The 23,383-nt window shown below is 51.2% G+C and overlaps 4 protein-coding genes across 4 annotated transcripts; 2 read left to right on the top strand and 2 right to left on the bottom strand.

The window, feature by feature from the left end:
• Positions 1-257: 257 nt before the first annotated feature.
• TGME49_273520 (PCI domain-containing protein) lies at positions 258-8,014 on the bottom strand (the record flags this gene model as incomplete). The annotated part of the gene is made up of 11 exons (XM_002365912.1): positions 258-731; positions 1,186-1,382; positions 2,159-2,338; positions 2,805-2,884; positions 3,584-3,693; positions 3,831-3,944; positions 4,679-4,784; positions 5,226-5,724; positions 5,966-6,122; positions 6,821-7,045; positions 7,883-8,014. The coding sequence occupies 11 exons, from the start codon at positions 8,012-8,014 to the stop codon at positions 726-728; spliced, it is 1,806 nt and encodes a 601-aa protein (XP_002365953.1). The 3' UTR covers positions 258-725.
• A 2,999-nt stretch (positions 8,015-11,013) lies between these two features.
• On the top strand, positions 11,014-11,724 carry TGME49_273530 (flagellar associated protein; the record flags this gene model as incomplete). The annotated part of the gene is made up of 1 exon (XM_002365913.2): positions 11,014-11,724. One exon carries the CDS (start codon positions 11,014-11,016, stop codon positions 11,722-11,724), a length of 711 nt encoding a protein of 236 aa, XP_002365954.1.
• Positions 11,725-13,182: 1,458 nt separating this feature from the next.
• On the bottom strand, positions 13,183-15,027 carry TGME49_273540 (phosphatidylserine synthase, putative; the record flags this gene model as incomplete). Its single annotated transcript, XM_002365914.2, has 1 exon — positions 13,183-15,027. The coding sequence occupies one exon, from the start codon at positions 15,025-15,027 to the stop codon at positions 13,183-13,185; it is 1,845 nt and encodes a 614-aa protein (XP_002365955.2).
• A 1,316-nt stretch (positions 15,028-16,343) lies between these two features.
• On the top strand, positions 16,344-21,401 carry TGME49_273550 (hypothetical protein; the record flags this gene model as incomplete). The annotated part of the gene is made up of 7 exons (XM_018781691.1): positions 16,344-16,956; positions 17,315-17,424; positions 17,670-18,116; positions 18,440-18,877; positions 19,149-19,253; positions 20,155-20,478; positions 20,862-21,401. The coding sequence occupies 7 exons, from the start codon at positions 16,344-16,346 to the stop codon at positions 21,399-21,401; spliced, it is 2,577 nt and encodes an 858-aa protein (XP_018636728.1).
• Between the last annotated feature and the right edge of the window lie 1,982 nt (positions 21,402-23,383).

Here is a 23,383-nt window from a genome sequence, read left to right as displayed (position 1 = left end):
TATGGTCATATAACAAGCCTCTTTTGAGTAGAAAAGTAATCGCTTCTCCTTTTCTCAGAATGCCATTGCAAGCGTTCGTCTCATGTGTGCCAATCGCTGAACCCTAAACCCAAAAGTGAGACTTGTGCACTTTTTAGAGTGGACGTCAAGCCTGTCTAAACGTGGAAAGTATCATAAAATGCGAAAGAAACAGCAAAAACCACTCCTAGGCCTTCCCCGCTATGCAAAATATAGAGAATCTCCTTCGACAGAGACTTCACGGAAAAACTAAATTAGCATGTTTGGTTGGCATTTTGCCACTGGAGTCAGCGATTGACGCTTGCATCGACAAAGCACCTGACGCAACCTCGTCAAACAGATTCTCGCCTCATCAAAAACTCCGTTTTAATAGTTTAAACATTACCCGATCCGTCGCTTACACAGTTTCTTTTGCGATTAGGCAGAAACACCCGAACCAGAGAAGGAACAGAAATATGTTGAGGAACACACGGTAACTTTGCTCCCATATGAACGGGGCAATTCTGCCTTTCAGCTGGCGAGTTACCGCAGAGATGCAGACGCATTGGACCGATCGACAAAGAGACAAACAGGCGCAGACAAAGAGGGAAGACGTGTGAAATGGAAAAAACATGTAGACTGTAACTGAAGTGGCGAAACAGGTTTTCTTGTTTACAGGGGCACTTCACACTTTCAAGACGATAGCGATAACCGAAGGAAGGCTGAAGTTACGCCTGCAAGCAGTCACAGTCCACACACAGCAAAGGAACACGAGCCACTGATATTTTTCTACGAGAGAGAAATGCTTCCTTTTTGATTCTCCAGTGATTGTCTTCCAGCTCTAAAAACCATAACCACTTTCCGCCTACTATAATTGAAACTGCTCCACGGGAGAGCAACGGATTGAAGATACTCAAGTAATCCGTTCAATTCTAATTTTCAGCGAATTCTACAGTTGGTAATTACTAAAGAAACACTTTTACTCAATACGACCCGGCAGGGTCGCCGCGACGCTACAACAGACCTTGGCTATTCCGTCTCTTGCTCTCGTACGTCTGGTCACACAAGTGCATGTTTCTGACAGCGAGTTCGAGCATTACACAACCTGTCTCAACATAGAAAGTACACAGCGTAGCGGATGCACAACATTCGTTGTTTTCGAGGTCCACGTCAACTCTCTGCTCTTACCGCAAAGGCAGTGTCGTCCTGTCGTCGGCTAGCCATGGACGCAGCCACCGCTGCCATCGGGTCTCTCCTCCCATCTCCCATGTGTCCCCTGTCTCCTCGCCCGCCTCTGCCTCCTCTTCCTCCTTCACCGCGATAAAAACCGTCCCCTTCGCCTCCTTGGACCCACTGGCGTCCTCGGCCTCCTCTCTGTCTATTTGCTGAGAAAATGAAAGAGAGAGAAGCCGAGACACACAACTTATACCCACTGACGTCCGGGTGTTCTCTATCTGCTGACAAAACGAGGAATAAAGAAACGGAAATGCACAACCGGTGCTTCTCTCAGGTGCATAGCACCGGCGGATCAAGACCATTTGCGCATGCAGCGTTCCGTGGTCAATCTCCGTCCAACACAGCTGGTGTCGTCGCCTTTCTATGGTTTCTTAAACCACGAAAATAGGCAACAACTCAACAAAGCACACGCTTAGAACTCGCAGGAGGTGCTCGACATCGTGCCTGTTACTGGAAAATGCACCGTGTGTGGCAGAAAGAGAATCCTTGGTTTAGAGAGAACAGAAGTCAGGTCAGTGTCTAACATATGTAACCGAGTATCAACTTAGATGCACAGGTGGAAGTCAAGAATCCGCGTATGGCCTCTGCCTACTTAACGCCACAGTTTAAGTCAAGGAGTCGTTTGTTTCCACAATGTGCCGTTACATTCAGAAGCACACCGCAGATACAAAAACCCAAAATTCATTTTCGTCAATGCAGATAGACAGATGAATAGACACAGACCTCCGGCAGACCGACACAGAGGAGGAAACAAACAACGCCAAAACCACAAAACTGTACAACTTGTATCCAAATATTGGTGGTCGAATGCAGGCTGGATGCCACCAGACTTTCTGTACTCCACAGGGTGTTCACGAAGAACACAGCAAAACTTGGACCCGGTGAGCAAAGGCGTGGACGATCTGAACCCGTTGCGGCAACTTACTTCTTGACGTGACGACGTCGTCGCCTTCTCGGCCAGTGAAGCCTGCAGGCCTGGCAATGTTCTGAAGAATCAAGTTTGAGCGAATGCAAAGATTTCGCGTTTTGTCGATGACTTGCTGGTACAGGTTCGGAGGCGCAGCGGACATCTGGACGCGGTTCTTCTCGCTGTCGATGCGTGCCTCTGAAGACAGAAAAAATCGACACGCAGCTCTTCATCTGTCTTTTGTGTCTCAGGTTCTCTTGTATCTCATCGCCTTTCTGTCTCTGCGTATTGGCACATTTACGACCCCCCACAGCCGAAGCAGAACGAACAGGGAAAACCTTGAACTTGTGCACTCGAAGCCGCACGCAGGCGGCACTCAGATCGGAGTGTGGTCAGACAAATGGGCACTGCATGCAAGAAGTTCCACGCGATCACCTGCCCTCGTCCTTGCAGCTCTGTCTTGAGCTGTTCCTCACCCGCAGTGGTCTCTTCCCTTTTCGCAATGAGACTAGCTTGTCGCTGTCCTCTTGAAATGAACAACGACGGACGAGGACAAAATAGTGCATAGGGGGCTGAAAAGAGGACGATATCCGAAGGTGTGTTTGAAGCAAAACTGCCTTTACCTAACACATCACGAGTACTCATTCCACTACTGTCTCCTCACCAAGACGAGCGTGCCGGATGAGATTCACAATCCACCGCTCAGCAGCCTCAGGGGACATGTTCACCTTCTTGGCAATCATGCTGCAAAGAGCAAACGACAGGCATCACGGACCAGTCGCTGTGCATTGAGAGAACGCTTTTGGAACGTCTTTAACTAGAGAGCCATCCACACTCTGTCTACGAATCCCACAACAACACCGACAGGAACAGGACTTGAATGCACACCACTGGATATACATAGACCTATACATAGACCAGATAAACGCCTATGAATATATATATATATATATATACGCATGTACCGGTAGGTCAATACACGCCAGATGACTATCGAGCTTACTGTACTCTAATTGGGAATCCCAAGGTACCAACGCGACAGAAACATAACTGAATATATACTCGACAATATGAAGAGATCATTTACACCAAATCCGTCAACAGGACACAGGATGAAGCTCTTCAATTCGGGTGGTTAGCAGGACACCCCAAGAAAAGCCGTGCAGTCTTCTTGAGACTGGGAAACGATCGACGGAAGCTGATCGACATGAACCGGTCAAGAACAGTTCTAGAGACACAGGCGGAAACAAGGGAAGAGAGAGAAACAGGAAGGACGGGTCAGAGAGAGAGAGAGCGTAGCGCGGGAGAAGCAGAGGCAGAGAGATCGAGGAAAACAGAGACAACTCCCCGGTGACCGCTACCTTCGGTTTGTGGCATCGAATTCGACGGCAAAACGGTATACAACGCGAAAAAGTTCTTCGTGTTTCTCTTCCCTCTGCTTACTCGACGTTGATGCACTTGTGAATACGGCAGTAGGTCTCGAAGATCAACAAGCGTGCGAATTCGTTGATCGCTCCCTTGAGAGGCTGAAGAAAGAAGTCCGAGTCACATTCCTGGAAAAGGAAATACGCAAAGCCACACACACACACACACATACGCACAACCAGGTGTATATACACACGCGTGCAACTGGAAAAACAAACCAAGTAAGAGCGGATCCTAGAGGCACAGAAAAGGTGGAGAGCCTTACCTCTCCAATTCGAGCGATGTGGTGCTGAGCCTCGTCGAAGTTGAAGTCAAGGAAAAGAGCCTCCAAGAGAGAAGTGAAGGGGTCACTGTAGCGGTTCTTGCCCTGGCCTATCGCCTGCAGAAAAAATAGACGAAAAGCCAACACTTCCAGCTCTCTTGAGCAGTTTTCTGACGTGATGGAGTGTTGCGACCATAAAGAAGTTGGTGGTTCTAAACTCGGCAATGAAGTCCTATGCAGTGTGTCTCACCAGAGACAACCTGTCCTGAAACGTGGTGCACGGTACCCCTGTGTATGGTCTGTTGGAACCCTCTTAGCACCTATACGTGGACGACCTATTCCTAGTAAAACAAGTGCTATCCCACTTCAGGCCTCAGCTTAAGCAGAACGGCAACACGAAGAACCCACTACACGAACGTGACACAGACAGTTGAAAGTGCAACACCGAGCAGAACGGGAGGTGTATCGACACCGCTGCTGGGCTCGCTGTGGTGTCTCTCAACAACTTCCTGAGATGTTTAGCTTCTGTTACTATCTGGTTAGGATTCCATGCTTGTTTTAACCCTGCCTTCTGAGAAAAAAGGAACCTCGTCACAAAACAGAGTCGAAACTACAACGGTTCGCCGTTTGACGCATACACTATCCCGCGAGGGTACTACGAGATCTGCAGAAACTTCTGTCACGTCTTCCTCATTCTCGTTTTCCTCCATTCGTGTCCATCCTGCGTGTTCCTCAGCTCAGTTAGATGTGGTTTCTCGGTCGTGCATGCGGTCCTGACACGAAGACGAATATGCTCGAAGAGGGAAAAGGTCCGCTTTCTACCCGAGTGCATGCGGCACGAAGGGACGTACTGTAATGACAGCTTGGAAATGATCTTTTCTCTTGCGATTCAGAATCGCGTAGACGGCGTAATATCGCAGAAGATGCGGACACACGACTGTGACGCAGGACAGGTTTCTGAAAGCAGGCAGAAGCAGGATGATCACACCGAATCTACTTCGAATGCGGAGTGACGGTGCAGGGTATAGCTGCGGTCGCCGAACTGCAGCGAATGTTCTGGCTACTCCACCGCTACTCAAAGACGAAGACGGAAATCCATCCACAGGTCGCGAGCGGCATTCGCATGTTGACAGTCTCCAGAGGCAATCCCGGGCCGTAACACCACCTGGTGTCGCAGAAAGAAACGAAACTCTTTCCCCACTCGCCTTCTCTCTTTCCGAACGCCTCGCCACGCATCGAGGCATGACAGACAAAACAAACACACGGACATCTTGCCTCTCACTCAAACACGGAAACCATACCTGCAAATACAAATAAAATACCTACATATATATATATATGTATAAAGGCAGCACAGATTCCTTGCTTTCATGTGTGGTGGCCGAATGTCCTACTTACCCTTCGTGGAGGACCCACTCGAGCATGAGACTCCAAGCCTGGTTTCTGGGAATGAATTGTTTGGTGTGGACCATTAAGAAATAGTATCGGAAGAGCGGCCAGACACTCCAGTGGAGAAGCCACGATCGGTTGAGCAGCTGCTGCTCTCTGGACATGGTCAGACCGGCAGGCAGCGGCGGGTTGCCCTGGTGATCTTTTTTGCTGGAGGCAGCAGCCACTTGGTCTAGAATATCGCCGAGCTTCAAAATGCACTGAGCTGCAGTGTGTGTCTCCACAGCGGCTTTCTTCGCCGCTTCTGCCAGCGCTGCCCTCGCTGCATCTCCCTCCTCGTCCTCGCCATGGTCGAGAGTCTGCAGCAGTTCTTCGTCTTGAGCAGCTTCCTTCTTTTCTGTCTCCTCGGACGCTGCCGACTTGTTCTCGCTCTGCTGCTGGTGGTGCAGCAGAATAATGCACGCGCAAACACCCCAGTAGCACGCCATACGCGTCTGGGTGTTCGTCCCTGAAAACAACAAGGCCCGGCAAACGAAGCCATGAACAGGAGAGAAACACAACTCAAAACTGAAGGGTGTTTTGTATGTATATATGTATGAAGGCAAGAGATAGGGTACAGAGCAAACACACCGAAGCGAACCTATCGGTTTTTCGGAATGGAGCGAAACGAAGCAAAAGCCCCTCTCCGACGATCTGCGGCTTCCATTTTGAAGGAACCTGGCACACGCGCTTTCAGCGAATCGCCTCACCTTCAGCAAGGAGCTCGTAGAGGGTGGTCAGCATGTACTGCAGCTGCTGCAGCGACTGTTTGTAGTCGCCGATGTCGTAGTAAAGTTTCGCCAGACGCGGAACGAGAGCGTCGACGCCCAACTCGAGAGCAGGCGGAGCTGGCGACTGCCCCGAGTTCTGCACGTGACAGACACAGAGAAACACAGAGTAAGAGAACAGCCGCAGCTTCGCGCGAAAGCGAAGAAAGCGCCGCAGAACGCGTCGCGGAGTCGACCATGGAGAACCAGGTGATTCGCGAGAAAAAACATACTGCGAGATGAAAATCAGCTTTAAAGAAGCCAAGTGGTGGGTGGCACCCTGGCAGAGACGCCGGCGAGAAAAGCTTTCTGCTTCTGTCCGTGAGGGGTCACGAGAAAAGTGGGCTGTACCTCTTGCTTCGCTTCCTCTCTCGTATCCGGTTTTGTCGAAACAGAGTCTCCACTCCCAATCCCAGTTCGACAACGAGCATTCAAATGCGTTGTCCTTCTAGCCGTTCTTCAGATCTTTCGACCTGATTTTTGCGTTTACTCCGACTGACGCCGCCCACGCACCCTGCCCTCTCTCCGCTCGACTTGCCTTGGACACGACGGTCCTACGGTAGCTGAATAGCCATCCTTTCAGTTAAACACTCGCGGAGTCGCGTGAACTGTGCTGGGGGACCAAGGAGACATTTGCATCGCGTGGACCCCACTATATCCACAGTGCTTCAACAAAGGGTGATCGACAGTAGCTTGGCACTGAATTTGCACAGGTTTCGAGGGTGTAGTTGCCCACCTGCTGTCGCCGGGAAAAAAAGTTCGGCAGGTTCAGGACACGCTCGTTTTTTAGAAACGTACCGTCATCCACCACTCGCTGAGATCGACGAGTGTCTTGCGATCGGGGTAGCCGCCTATGCGCTTCTGCTGCTCCTTCTTGTAGGCCTCAATGGCATTGTTGAAATTCACCAGTTTCGCTTCGATTTCCCGAATTTCTGCCTCGACGGCGGCGCGCCCCGCAGGAGTTGTGGCAGCCTGTCCGAGAAGACTCTGTCCCATTTGCTCGCGTTCTTCCGGTGTGATCATCTGCAAAGCACGCGGGAGAAAAAGAGAGAAAAAAGGCTTCAGCGGGAGAGTTCCTGTCCTGCCACAAGACATTCAACAAAGGTCGGTAAAAAACCGGAGACGTGACTCTGCGACAGGTCCTGATCCACCGGGCAGCCACTGGAGCTGCGGCACGCACTGTACCGCAGAACCGCCGTCACGGAATCTGGTGAAACGACAACAGGGAAGAACGAGACTCGCGTTTCTCGACCACTGAGAGTTCAGAAATCACTTGGTCCTCCTTGGAAGGTGGTGACAGAAGAAACGAATGAAGACCATAGGTGGAGACAAAATTCAGCGAGCGTTTGAGGCAGGAAGAAAGGAAGACGAAGAAAAGTCTGGAGACCATTGAAAGGTAATGGGTAATACCTAGACGCTCATTGGTCTCTCAAGTTCATCGTCACGGATGTTTCATGTTCACACTGAGGAAAGAAACACGAACACACAATCGACCGCTCTGTGTAGAGCACGCGCGGCCAGATCACACATCTCAGAGGAGCGTGTGTCAGGACAGTGGGCTCGGTTTCGCGAATTCGAAGAACTTTAGCATTTCTAGTACAGACCGCTATGCGACCTGAGAACGGAACGTGTTACCCCGTCTCCGGGTTGCCGACACACACTCGAAGGTGTATTTGTAAGAGAAAACATGTCTGCACGCAGTGACTCTAGGGACAAGAAGCGCGCAGAGGGCGAGAGAGAGCCGGGAGAAAGAGGCAGGAGATTCCAAAGGGCCAGAATTAGTACGTGGCACTGCCGGGAAGGAAGGACGGGAAACCGAGCTGCCTTCGCCTTCGAGAAAGAGAGTGAGAGAGTACACACCTCGTTGGACAACATCCAGTCCATCACAGGGATCGACATGTGGGAGTCCCAGTAAGGGGACATGAGCTTGATGAGGCCCAAGCCGCCCTGAGAGGGGGCAGCGCCGTTTGCCATGTTTGAGTCCGACACCATGGCGACTTTTTTTCTGGGAAGCAAGTACCCTTTTCGCGGAGAAAAGCGGAGATTCCTCTGAGGTCGCGGGAGGAATGGCTGGAGAAAAAGTGAAAGACCCAAAAGAACTCAGAGAGTCGTGCAGGGAGACGGGGGAGAGAGGCGAAGGGAGAAAACACGGACACACGGGACGAAGGGTGCGGTGGAGAGGCGCACGGAAGAGAAAGAGACAAAAATACTCACGGACCGAAGAAAAGGCGGCTGTAGACGAGACCGGGGAAAGAATGCAGATTCCAAAGACACGCCAGAAGTCAGTGGAGGACTAGGTTCAAAGACGTCGCGGCGAAGAACGGAGAAAAGGTGGTTTCCTGTGTTTTTTTGACAAAGCAGGCGGAACCGCTCGTGTGTCAGATGTTTTAGAGAACAAGCGAAAGAGGAGACGGACGCGATAAAAGGCTGTCAAGGCAAAAGCTGGAGCAACGGGAGAGGAGGGAGATACACGAGCAAAACATGTGGGGGGAAACACATGAATTTGGGAGTTGCGAACTTGGCAGAGGGGGGCAGACTGCCGAGAGGGAACGTGAAGAAGGAGGGAACGCGTGAAATTCCCTTCCCTGCGCTTTTCGACCGTCTACGCTGCCCTTTTCTAGACTTCCTCTCCTCCGAAAAGAACCGCTACCTTTTCCTCTGCTCTGAAAGACGTTCGTCTCCCCACGGTAGAGAGCTGGCGAGTTCCTTCGTCCGACTGCATGCGCACTCATAGGTCCGGCAACAACTGGCAAAGGTCCCCTGGGGGCCACGGCCGGCTAATACACCGATATGCCGTGACGGTTGCGGTTTTGACAGCAAATGAAAAGTCAAAGTGAACCGTGCTATCCGTTATACCCACAACGAGTAAACTTTCATTTACAGGGCAGTCTAGGAGATGCGGTCAAGCACCGTTCCCTGGCTTGCCAGAGGCCTGAAAAATAGTCGTGTGGAGACTACACTATTGTGAAACTGGTTAGTGGTGGTATTCGGGGCACAGCACTGTGTCCCTACGTCTTTTGGGAGCTACAATGCAATGCCAAAAGGTAACATGGTGATAACTGCTGCTTCGCAAGGCACGTCATCGTTTTTTGTCTCAGCGAAGTTCCGCGTCGCCTCTTCACCTCATCGTAGTACAGTGTGGCTCTTCCTTGAAAAAATCAGGGAGTACTTCAGTGAATAAGCATTCCTCCGGCGTTTTGTCTTGAATTGCGAGCACGGCTACTAGGCGAGGTGCTCTCTTTCGCGCTGGCCACGAATTCGTAACTCTAACGGGCACAGCACATGAACTGGCAGCGCGACCACTGTCCGCACCGCTCTGGTCTACGCATGCTGATACCACCTTAAGAGTTTGTACGGAGATCGATATGAATGGGATTGTTCACCAACCGCGTGTATGCACGATGTTAGCCGTGTATATGGGTGGCAGTGCACAGGTGCATCAGTGGGTGAGGATAATCTGTAACTGAATTGGTGGGGAAACAGATTCGCGATTCCCAGGTAAACCTCTACATAGGTACGTCGGCGCAGATGTACAGCGTAGAGGAATACGCTTCTGAAAAGTCGAACAAGTGAGCATCTTGCTGGAACATTCCTTTCATGCTGATATCATACCCCCTCACGGCTGTGACGACTTCCAGTCTGTTATTCGGCATATCGTTATTTTGAGAGTTGTGCATGCTAGATACAGCACCCTTTGTGCTTTTGGTGTCGATGAAGATGGACACTACGCCACTATGAAGACGCTGCTACAGAATTAACAAGCGCGGGAGCATGCTACTGAATCGCGGGAGTTTCGGTCAAGCGCGCACCACACACACGGTACAGAAACAGTAGTTTGCCCTCGACGGAATCCTTTTTCTTCGCCAAACCATGCGTGAAGCAGGTCCCATGAGACAATGCGGTCAATAAATCTGGTAACTAGACCATGGCGCAAGACCAGATTCACAAGGTCCAGCACAGAGGAGCCTACACGCGGAAGATGGCCTGTTCTACAGCAGAACAGCAGGCTCGACAACACTATTTTCGTCGTGAGCGCTAAATAACTGCGCTCAACATATAGAAAACTGGTTCCTTTACATAGATCACGGAATCCTATAATAGTATCACCCTCGCATAAGGAGGATCGGCTACGTTAAGACCCTCTCTTTGTCATCCTGCTCTGCAACAGGAGGTTGGCAACAATACGAGGAACTCCTGCTAAAACACACAAAAGAGGAAGTGCCCCAAATGTTCTTGCTCGTTTGTGTCGTGTGGCGGAGCACACCGTGTCCATGCTCAATATAATAGAGCTGCTTCAGGCATACGCCAATAAATCCATTCATGCTGCTACGTCATGCGCGTCTTCCTGCCAGCAGCAAAACCACCGTCACGGCGTACCTGAGGCGGCACAATCGTAAGCAATATCGTGTTACCAGTGTGTTGCAGCTGGGCCTCCAACAGTGACACAGAACAAAGTCTTCGAGTTTATTCCAGTGAACGCGCGAGGCGTGCTTTCCCATATAAGTCCGAAGGTCCAGCCACGGTCATGTGGGGACAGCCCCGAGCACCCTTTTCGATGTCGGCCGTACAGAATGAGTTTAGCGGGCAGCAACACGTATCCTCCTTCTTGTTGTTCGAAGCTATTGGCCAGGCGCTGAATAGGATACTGAAACGGAGGTTGTTGAGAATTAGCAAGGGCTTGAGAAATGCAGTTGGGCAGATGGTAGAAATGCTCGTCATCTCCCTGACTGGTTCGTCAGTGCTGCTGGTTTCCTGTCTGTGCATTGAAAAACGTGGGGACAAGTTTGGAGAACAGCTTCGTTTCTACCGGCACAACGATTAACACGAGCAACCTGAAGACAGTTGGCGGCGCTCGACACGTAAGCACGTTCCAACGAGCTGCCACCAGAGGAACGAAACCGAGGACCTTACAACACGTACGGGAACCGATTTTAGAAAATACCGAGCTTCGAAGCCATTTTGATTGCAGTGGAACCAACAATTCCGGAAAGATGTTGAAGACACCAGTAACGGTAAAGAACTATGAAGATGTGGATCCTCGTCTGGTCGCCAAACAAATGGCTCGGTGCCGTTACTATACCTTGTCCGACCTCGCGAGGCACAGTTCTCAGTACGATTGTTGGGTGGCCCTCTTCGGTCGTGTTCTAGATTTGACGCCTTTACTTATCCAGCACCAAAATGAGTTAGCTCTTCCTCTGATAGCCGCTGCTGGAACGGACATTTCTGACTGGTTTGACGTCGAAACCAAAAATCCCATTCGATACATTGACCCAGAGACAGGAATCGAGCAGCCCTATACGCCGCAAGGCAGATTCATCCACATCCCACCACCGTACCCCTCCGGCGAATGGGCAACGACAATCGGGACACCCTGGTGGCTCGACGAGAAATACGTGATAGGACGCCTTACGAAGAAAGCACGGAAAATCCGCATCATGAATTTGCTTGTTCAGCATGAAGTGGTTCTTGAGGTGCCATCCGAGGACACGATAAACGAAATACAGGCGAGATATCTCAGCGAGAACGATCATGCCGGCTCGTACACGTGGAAGAGGCTTATGAAACCTTTGAATATGGAGCAAACACTGGAAGAGAACGGCGTACCGGACGAAGAGGTGCGCCTACGAGAGCTCGGCATCGACCCCGACGAGCATATTCCCACTCTTCATTTATACTTCAACGACGACCTATCTGTCGCTTGACCTTTCAATCGTTTACAGTTTAGATCTTCGCAGTAAAACCTCAGTTCCTGGTAACACATAGCGCATCTCGGGACGCCTTACCAGGACGATCCGGAAAACTCGTCGTGTCCCGTTAATAGTTGTTGTGGCTGCGTAATGGGGAAGAACTTCCCATTAGCTAGAAATGACTAATCACGGGGCTTTTGATCAATATCCACATGACTACCCTCAAGAAGGATTATCATGCAACATCGCAGTGGCATTTTCTAAAGTTTGAGTTTTTGACATATGCCATAGAGTTCATTGCGGACTCTGCGTCTTTGTGCGGCTGGTACGCGTAGGCTGTAAACAGAAGCACACAAACTCTACTGTCTCCGAAACGGTTCCGCAAACACCATGACAAGCCCGGGTGGGTAACATCCACACCCCGTTTCACGAACACTTACGACTTTGTTTTTAGCAGAAAACATTTAAACGTTTCCCATCACAGCAAAAATAATACTAATCAGCCCCTGGAACTGATGTCGGCGACAAAGACATCGTTGGAGACGAACGACGACCCGTCACACATGCTCTTGGGGCATGGTTCGCCTTTAAGTTGCGACCGATATGTCAAATGGTGTAGATGTATTAATTCGCACACATTGTGTTCATTGTGTCTGCAACGTTTGACAACGTAGGCGGTACACCTGCACGGCTGTCTCGACCACACTCTAGAAGTGTTCGCAAGGATGCACTAAATTCGATGCTTCCACCTGGACCTCACTCATGCGTTTGTGCCGGCATGAAAATCCTGCAGCGGTGCTGCAGAGGAACTTTGCCGCCTCCGGAGACAGTACCAAACTCAACGAAAAATCTTATTGCCACTCATGCATTTCATATTGAATCCCTATTTGGCGTTAACAAGTAGAGACGTTCTCAGGAGCATTCGCGTGAAGCTTGGAAAGCATTACCGACAGCGCTTAATTTAGAGATGCACAAACAGATGCCGGGGTTAAAACTTGTCACCGGCGAAACGCGTGACGTTTCGGCCAAACCGTTGTATCTATAGAGAAACCGTCTTTGGAGAAGCAGTAACCTTCGCTGCGGGCAATTCTCTGTATGAACCGACGTGAACCCTCTGAAGCCGTCGGTGCTCGACAGACAACCTCCTCAAGGCCATGCGCTCATCAGCACATTGTTGCAACAACAAGGCTACACCGATGCACAAAGACAAGCTCCGCTCCTTCTCCAGAAGGCGACCGTGGGATTTCACAACATTCGCACTGCAGCACTCTCCAGTGCCATGGAACTTTGCCGCCTGCCCTTTTGTGTCTCGGCAGTTGTAACCCGAATGGACCACAACCCACCTCGACCTACAACTCAGTTTGCCGCTTGCCTTTGGGCACACGGGACAAGGCCGAGCTGTCCCTACAAATCACTCAAGAATCACTCCTTTTCGTTGAATTCTTTTCCTCTCGTGCCCGGCTTGTTCGGCTTTCACTGACTTCGTTCGATTTTCACGTAGTCGAAAAAGTAGAATTTCGAGAGATACAGCAGCGGCATAAAGCATGCCTGAGGGGGTAATGTTAGAATGAGCAGCTTGATCCGATCCTGCCAGGAAGCCGCTGGACACTGCTTAGCTGACCGCTTTGTCATTTTCGACTCTGCTGCCAGATTTGCGCTCTCGTCACCCGCTCCTTTCCCGCCGGGAGACTTCGCCAGCAGCTTCCCTTCCCCACTGTCTGTGCGGAGGTCAGCTGTGGTATAGTAACAGTAACACCACAGAGAAAAGAGGATGGAGCTAACAATCCACGGCACAAAAATGTCGGGGGGAGGGAGCCCTGCAGCGTACCGGCGCGCTCCGTATTTTGCGCACACCAGCCATTCGACAAAGAGAATGATAATGAGTAACCACTTGTTCCGGCCAATTCTGTCGCGGCGCTTCGTGGTGAATTCATAGTGCTCTGCAGCTGCGGCAACTCCTAGGAGAGCGATATACAAGGTACGCAGAGGGTTGCTGTAGTGCGCAGCAGGGATGTCAAGGGCTGCCATAAGAAAGAAGACGTTCAGCTCCGAAAAGAGACAGATCATAAGGAGCACGATAGACATGAACAGATGGCGGGGCGTTTTATAGAAGCTCCAGTCGGAAGCTTCAGATGCAAACGGAGTCAGACTCATGGAAACGTTCTGATCCTGCGGGTAGCGGCCTAGCCAGTCGTACTGGCACAGGTTGACAAGCTTCATGAAGAGGACCCCCAGAAACATGCCGCAAACGTTGCTGAGCAGCGCATCGATAAAGATGCTATCCCACCAGCATTCGCAGAGTTCGGGGACGAGCCAGTGGAACGACAGTTCGCCTAGTTCAAAGCAAAGGGAGTAGATGAGACAAAACCCCCAGTGTCGGAGAATGACCATCTTTACAAGCCAGCCAACAACGTGGGAGACGAACCACACACTTGTCAACTGTCGGTGGATCGTGCTTGCATTGATTCGGCAGTCTACCACTAGTGTCCCCGCAAAAATTTCCTCTCTTTTTCCTGCGATTTCGGGGAACAGCAACTCCAACGCGTGTCTTCCCGTCTCTTCGTCAACGACCAGCAGCACCACCATGACAATCAAGTGAACGACGCACATGCCGTGCACCACACGCCAGAAGCCGGGGTGCGGGAGAACGAGTGAGCAGTCTCTCGCCTGGATGAAACAGTACATGCAGACAAGAATGAGAAGCGCTAGCACGACACGCCTGACATTCGCGCTCTTTGGAGAGCTGGAAACGGGAGATGACCAATCACCAAGGAGTGAAGAAAACACGGAAGGAGTTGCAGGGGTTGGTTTCGCCGCTCCCGCGTGTTCCTCAGATGGACGAGGCGTCGCTTGTGTGGCGCCTTTTTGGCACGCGGGGTCGTCACCTGGTGCAGACTCTCCCCCCTTGTCCCTCTTCCACTCTCCCTCGACACACCTTTCTGCAGGAAGCTCTGCAGAACCAGCAACATCGCCAGGTTTCCCGGCGCCTTCGTGGACAGAGCGCACGACATCTTTCATCTGGGAAGGCGGAAACAGCTGGTCCCAGAACCCGAGAAGCAGTAAACTCAGGATGAGAATTGAACCCCAGAGCACGCGCCGGGGTTCCTTGCGAGCTGAGTTGTCAGTGGAGACTTCCAAGCTTTTATGCTCACCATGGGCCCCTTGCTCAGTCGGAGCGACACCGCAGTCGACAAGCACTCGAGGCGAACACTCGGCCATCGAGGGACTCGAAGCGCGTGTGGTTCTCGCTGACTTTAGGCTGCCTGGTGACGCCGCATTGTTGGGGGTTCCGGACTCCTTTCTTGAAGGGAGTTGCATTTTGCCTTTGGATTTGCTCACCCAGACGTGTGGAAAAGACCCGGACGCAGCGTTTCGCGTCGGTCCTGGAAACTGCAGCTTGGAAAGCCACGGGAAACAAACTGTTATGGAAAAAAATCGGGAAGGGATATCAGCTGCCCGCTACACGAAGGCCGAAACTGTGGGCGGAACTCTGCCAGCACCTGGGCTGCGTGCAACGTGGCCTTGGACTACTAATAAGACAAATCCTGCAGACTGGCTCTCTTTCCTCCTGCGAGCGACAAGACAGCTGGCACCGCAGAAAGCCCCCGATATCGACCTCCCCCAGAGTCGACGTCTCGTCCTTCGCCCTTTGAAACAATTATCTTTCTGCCGCCAGGAGCAGACACAGGAGAAAGCAAAGAACCGTCGAACAACATGCCTCACACTTCCTGGGGCGGAACGAACTGTGCAAAGAGTAGCCGGTCATAGGCAAGCCGTTGCCTCTACGAGCTCACACGTCGTCTTTTATTCGGGCTCCAAGTTCGTGATGGCATCAGCGGCGAAGATCTTTTTTTCCCACATATTCTTGAAGTTCGTCCAAACCAACCAGAGAAAAAAAACAGAATAAACGGATAGCACCTTGTCGAATGACTATGGGGGATGACGGTGTGGAGGTGACCTTCATGGGCGCCTTTTCGCAGACGTGAGACAGCTGGCCCCCTTAGCTCGCCTTGTCTCCAGCGCAGACATGCCATACAGCCGCCCGTCAGCGCCTTCTTAATTTCTGTCTCCAAGTCGCTTTTGTGGCGCTATTTTTCGTCAGATCTCGATGGAATTGCATGACGGCGGATTCTCACAGGCTGGATTTCACACCGCACGCCGAGCGCATTCACAAGACACTCGCGAGTTTCCGAATCTCCTCGTTGGCGCTCGCCTAGGCAGTTGCTCTCAAGGAATCGGCTCTCTGTTTTTCATTTCAGCGGAGCATCGAACAGAGGTAACGAACCAGTAGGCGCGTTGGTCATCGAACAACTTCATCGCGGTGTGACCGTGTGTGCCAACGTTTTCCCCGATAAAGGTAATCCTCGCCGCTCGTGGGTCGATTTTTGAGGCGGCATGGCGGGAAACTATGCCGTCCGCACGTGTTGCCCGAGCCTCTGGGAAGAAACAAAGCACATGCACGATGGTGTGTCTCAGAATAGTACAACTGGCATTCTCTGCTAACCACGCTCGACTCATCCGTATCTGTTTGTCTGGCTCTTCGGTGGTGAGCCTGATGGACTTGTAGGCCTAGTAAAAGTGTAATCCTCCCCCGACACAAGTGTCCATGCATCCCGTCTATGAGACCAGGGTAGATGCATTGTCAACTAGGGGGCCAAGCACGTGCTCTCATTTTTTTGATGTTGGAGAGCTGCCGCAATTCTTGGCATGTGTCACCGTGGTCTTCGGTCCCCTTTCTGCCGAGTCCCTGTCTTTTTTTTTCGTTTTCTGCCTTGCCTTTCCCGCATCCGTTGTCTCAGTTCATCGCGTGTCGGGGCTCTTCAGCAACTTGGTTGCTCCCTGTTTCTTCGGGTACCCTCGTCTTACGCTATGCCCTGGCTGCCAGTCCACCACGCGGCACCATGCGTCCGAGCACGAATCCACGCATTGCCGAGGGAGGCAGACCTTGGTTGATCCATGCCACTCAGCCGGGCCCGCAGACAGCTTCTGTGCTGTCGTTATTTCCAGCAGTTAACGCGGGTTTTTTCAGTGCATGCAGGCGGCGCCGTGGTGGCCGGCCGCCTTGTCTGCTCAACCACCGTCGCTTGCTGTTAGGCCTCGTCTCAGTTCTTACCGTCTTCCTCTCGTGTCTCCCATTCACCACCGCAACAGTGTCGCCAGCAGCACTTCAGGATGTCTGCTACGCCTTCGGAAATATTAGCAGGAAACTGAGCAGCTTCTTGGTTCCATCCCGCGTTACGTGTCCTCGTAAGTTCTGGGGTGGATTAATGCCTCGAAGTTATGCCGCATATCAGTGAAAGTAAGCGAATCGTCAAAAGAGTCAAACAAAGACTAACGCGACTGGACCAAAACTGCGGAGTGTTCCACTGACGGCAGCCAGTCACAGAAGTAACACCCGGGACTGGACGCAGATGCAGGCAGATGGCGTTTCGGGATGGAGTTGCCTTTCGCTTGTGTTTTGTATCAAGAAAGCTGGACTGCCCAGAGGGGTCAATAGCTACGCCAGCAACGTGAACATCCCTCCGAAGGAAAGCTCTACGAAACGGAGTAGCGGGTAGTAGCATCCGAACTTGCTGCTTGCGTACGTTTTCGTGTTTTTCGACAGGCGGCGCCACCCTCCTGAGCGGCGTCGAGGCACAAGACTCACTGGAACATCCGGAAATTCCCGACTTCCGTTTCCTCGTGTACGACGTTAAAAACGGGGAAGGCTTCCACGTGAGTTCGGGACAAAGAACAGACGATCCAAGTTTTTCGGAACGGCGAACGTACGGTATGCCAGTCTGCAGCGCATACATGTGGCTCCTTGACCTGTTGATCTTTTAACCACACCTCTCCGTGTATGACCAACAACGTTCAAACCCCAGTGCCAGTCAACCAGTGCTGTCTTGGAGAGGCGTTGCCGATTAACCTCGTCTCATGGGCTTTCGGTGAATCTGTTTTTTGTCTCTTCTTGTGGTCAGCTTCAGAAGGAAGTTATTTACCGGGTCGCACTCGTGATCTCTCTGTTAAACGCCCGCGCGGCGCAACAAGGGAGAATGACAGATGTGCATACGGCCGAAAAGGCGCGCGAGGATCGAGGTCATCCACAGGCGTCTCACATGCTTTGCGCATCCTCGTCCTTTTCACACGCATGCTCTGCACGCTCAACGTTTCCTTTCTTCCCCATGTGGGTCCTCGTTCTGCCTCCATGGTGTCGGCTAGCGCACTGGCACTTCTCCGAAGAGACAATTACGGCGATGGCCGAAAACTCGTGGCTGAAGCACGTTCGGTGGGGTACGTTCTTTGATTTCCAGGATCTGGGAGAAAGACTCCCTGTGATGGAGTACGAAGACTTTTTGACCTATCAGCTGATGCGTCCAGACCCCTGGGGCGAGCGACGACAGAGGAAGGAGAAGCAGACAACGCCGGTGAGTGGAGAGGGCCTAGGATGTCTTTACGGTATGCAGTTTCACACCTTGATGTGTCACCATGCCAGTCAGTGTTTTTTTTATAATGACGGAACGTTTCCGTACTGAAGCTGGGTTTCCTGCTACACATTATATAGTGGGGCGCCTAAGTTTTGTATAAACGACCTTGTTCTGGGGAGTCCGAACAGCACGTCGGGGGATCAATATGCATAACCGAAGTTCGCCTTCTCCCTTGTATACGTTGTCTTTCGGTGACCATCCTTATGCACAGTCGTGAAGCCTTGTCCTTCCCTGTCTTTCGGTGGCCGCATTCCGGGTTTCAGGTTGAGCTGGATGTCGTCCTTTCGGTGCGCTTTTCGTCCACGCCATCATCCAGGAGCCTCCCGTTCTGTGCCTGTCTGTCTTCCCGCGCTTCGGAGATAGCAGATGAACAAGCACAAACGGACGACGTGTGCTGCAATGTCAACGATCTTCCAGGGTGTCCGCAGATCCACGCCGCCTTGACGCCTGAAGAGCGTCAAAGAGCGCCTGCACAGAGAGGCGGCGACCCAAGGGAAGAGATCGACGAACAAACAGGAGAGTTCAACGAAGGGCACAATCCCTCTGGCGATGGTGAACGAGAAAAGCGCAAACCGGGACGAAGAAGCGACACGAGCCGCTCAAGGAAAGAAATACAGGAGGAAGCAAAAGTTTCAGATACGTGGTCAGGAGTCTCCTTATGGCTCGCAGGCTTCTGCGAAACGGTACGGGCACTGGAAATGGTAAGTGCGTTTCCATACGTGCTTTCATGTCTCCTCGGTTCGTTTCTTGTCCCTGATTGTCTTCGTTAGATTAAAACGTGGCGTTCCGTTGGGTCTCATTTTACAGTACTTCGCATCCTAACTATGCTCCGGTAATATACTTAATATCTGATCCGTCTCTTGCTCGCCTTCTCATTCGGTCGCGTGCGTCTGCGTGCGCTGTTTCTATCGCACTCTCTCGCGTAGCCACGTCTTTGCCTTCCCATCATTTTTTTGTGTGTCGCCTTTTCAGTGGTGCGCTAGTCTTTACATAGCAGATGCCCCACGCATTGCCGATCTGCTGTGGCGCTCAGTGGCGGAGCGCCCCCCAGGCGCAATTCAGACTGTGTGGTTGAAGGTGAGTTCCTGTCGACTGGCAGAGTCTCCCGCGCTAGACTATGGCGGGCAGGCTGTTTTGCTGCTTTTTAAAAACTGTAGCATGTAGTACATACACCAGTGGACGTTACGGCGAATATTTAGAAAAGGGTCTGAATCATCCGTATTAGATGACGGTTCCCAGGCTGGTTGAAGAGTTAATTTTAAGCCAGGAAGTCACCGACTATCAAGTGTTGGTATAACTCAAATCCATTGAGCAGAGGCTTCTCCGTGGACACGCAAAACAGGCGTGACACAGCCTACGGAGGTATGTCCGTTTACATGCACAGGGAAGTGTTCTGTTCACTCAAACTAATTGGTATTTCCATTCATGGACCAATACGGAAGACCAATCGGCATACCAAATGCACTTAGTACATATATATACATATATATTCATTTATCTGCAGACAGCTTGTGTGAAAGAATTCGAACAGATGCTTTACGTAGTCCATGAGCAGGCGTGTGGCAAGGGGAACGCATGCCCATGCACGGTCGCGAAGGAGTATGCCTGCTTGTGCTGTGACACTGAAGCAGACAATCCCCTCGGCTGAAGCTCGCTGCCGGAACACGTATGCTGTCTTATGTGGATGCGTAGAGTATACAAGTGCGTTTATTTCTCACGATTCGTTGTGTTGCCCAGTACGGTTCGGGTTTCGTCCTTGGATTTGCCGTGTTTTATTCCCTGAGCGATTAGCACTTTTTGGAGCACACGCAACCAGACGTTTGTGTGCCAATCGGTTGGACCCCTGCATCTGCTGTCGCAGCTACCTGGGTATATGGCAAGGAAAAAAACAGAATATTGCAACTGATTCGTAACGCGATTTTATTTAGAGACGGTTTTTTGTGGGGCACTGGGTTTTGCGGTTGTGTGTACATTTTAGTTCGGGGAGAATCTGTTGGTGCCTTGGCCGGATGTGCTGCTGGACGCGCATCTGCTCGACATGCTGCACGTACATCCGAAACTGCGACAAATCGGCGACCTCTTTATCAACAAATTCCTCAGCAATCGGGATAAAACCGAAGCCGGCAAAGGAGAGAGGGCGTCTACAGAAGGTGGCACAGAAAGAGACGAAAACCTGGCGAAACACGGATACATTGCTGCACATTTGAGAAGAACCGATTTTCTGTATTTGAAGCGTTCAGTGCCGTTGCAAAGGGCAGCGGCGTACCTCGTGAGTAGAATGAAGGAGCACGGGGTTTTCAAGGTAGGCGAAGATGACCAGTTGTGTCTCTTCTCAAACGGACCCAAGAAAAACCGGTTGTTTTGCAGGAAGTACATGGACTCACGAAGCTTCCACAGACGTGTAGAGGGCGACTGTTTTGTTTATGACTGCCTACACCCTCCTTGTGAAAGTATACGCTCGCGACTCTCCGCCTATCGCCCCACTGCCAGGAACGTCAGATTAAACACCGACTGTTACATCGTCACTATTGAGAAAAATTTGATCTTATCCATCCGCAGAGTTACACAGAACTTCTTTCTCAATTGTGTGTCACCTCCTCTCAGAGTATTACGGTTACAGCTTACGGTTGCCGCGACGAAACACTTGACATTGCTTGTCTGCGTTTGTGTCCTGTCCCGTGTCAGGCGTTCATATGCACGGACGGAAGCGAAGACGAGAAGCGAGAATTGCGAGACGCCGTACGGCGAGTGGGCGACGCTGCTTCGTCGTCACCATACACTGTAGTTTTTTTCGATTTGCCAACAGTTAGACGACTGATGATAAAGACGCTAGAAGCAAGTAGTCACGTCTCAGACGATGGTTCATTCCACGACTTGAAGGCTGTAGAGACACCAGGCTACAGCGGCCCAAACCACATTTCTCTACTTCTACATCCAGGAATAACAGCACTAATTGAAGTGTGGATTGCTGCACGTGCCGCCTATTTCATTGGAACCAAAGATTCGCGTTTTTCACAAGCCATTCGCTGGGAGCGGCACTTGATGGGACACCCGCTCGAATCGAGCTTGGAGGTTTTCTGCGTAGACAGCTCACCTGATCAGACTGGTGGGCAGGCGCAAGGCAAGTGCTTTGCAACAAAAAGTCATGATCCTCCAGAAGGACGCAGTCGAAGTGAGCTCAGGAGGAAATACTGGCCTTCCTTGGACCCCAGTTCGACACTGTAACGTTTGGTCGCGATCCGACTCCCCATTTTCGTTTCGGGCATCTTGGAAACGTCACGCTGCTGCCAGAGCCGCATCCGAGTACGGGAACATCTTCTCATATCTCCAGAGAAGACTTACGCTCTCTTAGAGAGAAGCTAAAAACTCGCGCATCTCTAGTAGTGGTGCCATCAACCAGTGTTACCTCGTGTCAGTTTCATACAGTTGGACATGCCAGCTGTGTGTGGGAGTAGATCCGTTGTCCGGCTACCAGGCTAGCAACGCTCGAGAATTCGTAGATCCTTACCTCGTGTAAGACACTGCTACTACAACTGGCATGGATGTCCCTGAAGTGTGGAGGTCTGCCTCGCTGCGATTGTTCATAGTGTGGCATCGATGCCACAAGGTCAGATTGTTTTTACGAATGATTTTTTTGAATACTCTCCCCGTGGGGCTAAATCTTGTGAGGAGTTTGTTGAGTGTATCCGTGCCGTGGGCAGAGGGTAGGGGCGACCTTCGGGACCAGGCCATTTTCCCTGATCGTGCATCGATGTTAGAACAGATGATTTGAGGGAGCGCTGCAGAAAATGCAGTAGCTGCAACAGATCGAACGATCACATAATTTGCGATGTCGAACACCGCCAACTCTTTTTTTCACTTTCCTCTCATTCCTTTCGCATTTGGCGCTCATCTGCGAGCTCACAAGCTTCTGGGTCCTCGGAGAACCGCATCATTCCCCATGCTAAAAAAAATCGCAGTGCCTCACCGGGGGTGCGTGTAATTACTATGGTGTCCATACCAAACTCGTCGTAGGTTTTCTTAACTACTGTGTTCATGTGATCAATGGTAACCTGCGGTTCCATACATTCTATCCTCTGCATCCAATGTCGCTGAACTGTCGAGCCGTGGAAGGTTGCTAAGGTTCCCTTGGAAACGACCACACCGATGCCAGAAGTTCGGCGAGGAAACGACGCCGGCACTCGACCACAGGCTAACCTTCTTTGCAAGACCTAAGAATTTGATTTGACATACACTATAGAAGCTCTTGTCGTTGCATATTATGACTTTTCCTAGTCGGTGCGTATCGTCTGTGGCGTTGGCTGACACAGTAATGCGGTTCATTGCTGCATGCTCCAGGAGAACCAAGGATCTCTCCTTTCCTTCGATCTCTGAAAGGCAAATCCATGGTCTTGTCAGCCAAAACACAATCACTGGAGTCAAAAGCACAGATACATTTCGGCTTGTTCTTTGCGAAAGAGTGGAATAACCAAGGACAACCGACTGATGGAAGCGCACGAGCACTAGCAAATCTGCCACTCGGAGCTTGACAGCGGTTTTACTCGGACTCCCGCTAGTTTCTTGAAAAAAGCTGCAAAAAAGTGCGTCTTTTCTCTCTGAACTCAAATGTGTTTGTCGCATTTTGGTAGGGGGAAGAGCAGCCGCTCAGCCGTTACGGCAAACTGTGTTTTTCATTGGCGTGCAAACCATCGGTTAGCTGCTGCTGCGTGCGGATGCCGTCCATCCAATCGACAGAAACCGAATAAATAGCGAATTGCAAGAGACCAAACATCACAGACACTTGTCTTTTGTGTACGCGGCGACTTTAAAGCCTGCTTTTCCCTCTATTTTCATGCTTAACAGCTTCCGATAGTGCACAGAACAACAGGACAGAAACGCAATTATCTATCTGCTGCGCAAGCGGGCGAACTGCTCTCGCGCTTGAAGCCCTTGGACTGAGTTCGCTTGTCCTAGCAATCGACATGTCCAACCGAGGCGGAGCGCGTTTACCACAGGAGGCGAAGGCACTACCAACGGATTGAAGCTGTTTCATCTTCGTCGCCTAAGAAAAGCGTTATTTCCACCTCAGGATGCACATAGTTTTATTCGCGCATGGCCTTGGCTGGGTGTCGCACGTGTCTTGAGTGAACCCAATGGATACGCGGCATTGCTGCCAACCGTTCTGTCGTGGAATCTCGCCATTGTGCACTCAAAAATGGAGGATAAAT

Source organism: Toxoplasma gondii, chromosome VIII (assembly GCF_000006565.2).
Source record: "Toxoplasma gondii ME49 chromosome VIII, whole genome shotgun sequence".
In the NCBI taxonomy this organism is placed as follows: Eukaryota; Apicomplexa; class Conoidasida; order Eucoccidiorida; family Sarcocystidae; genus Toxoplasma; species Toxoplasma gondii.
This window is presented reverse-complemented; position numbering and strand designations above follow the sequence as displayed.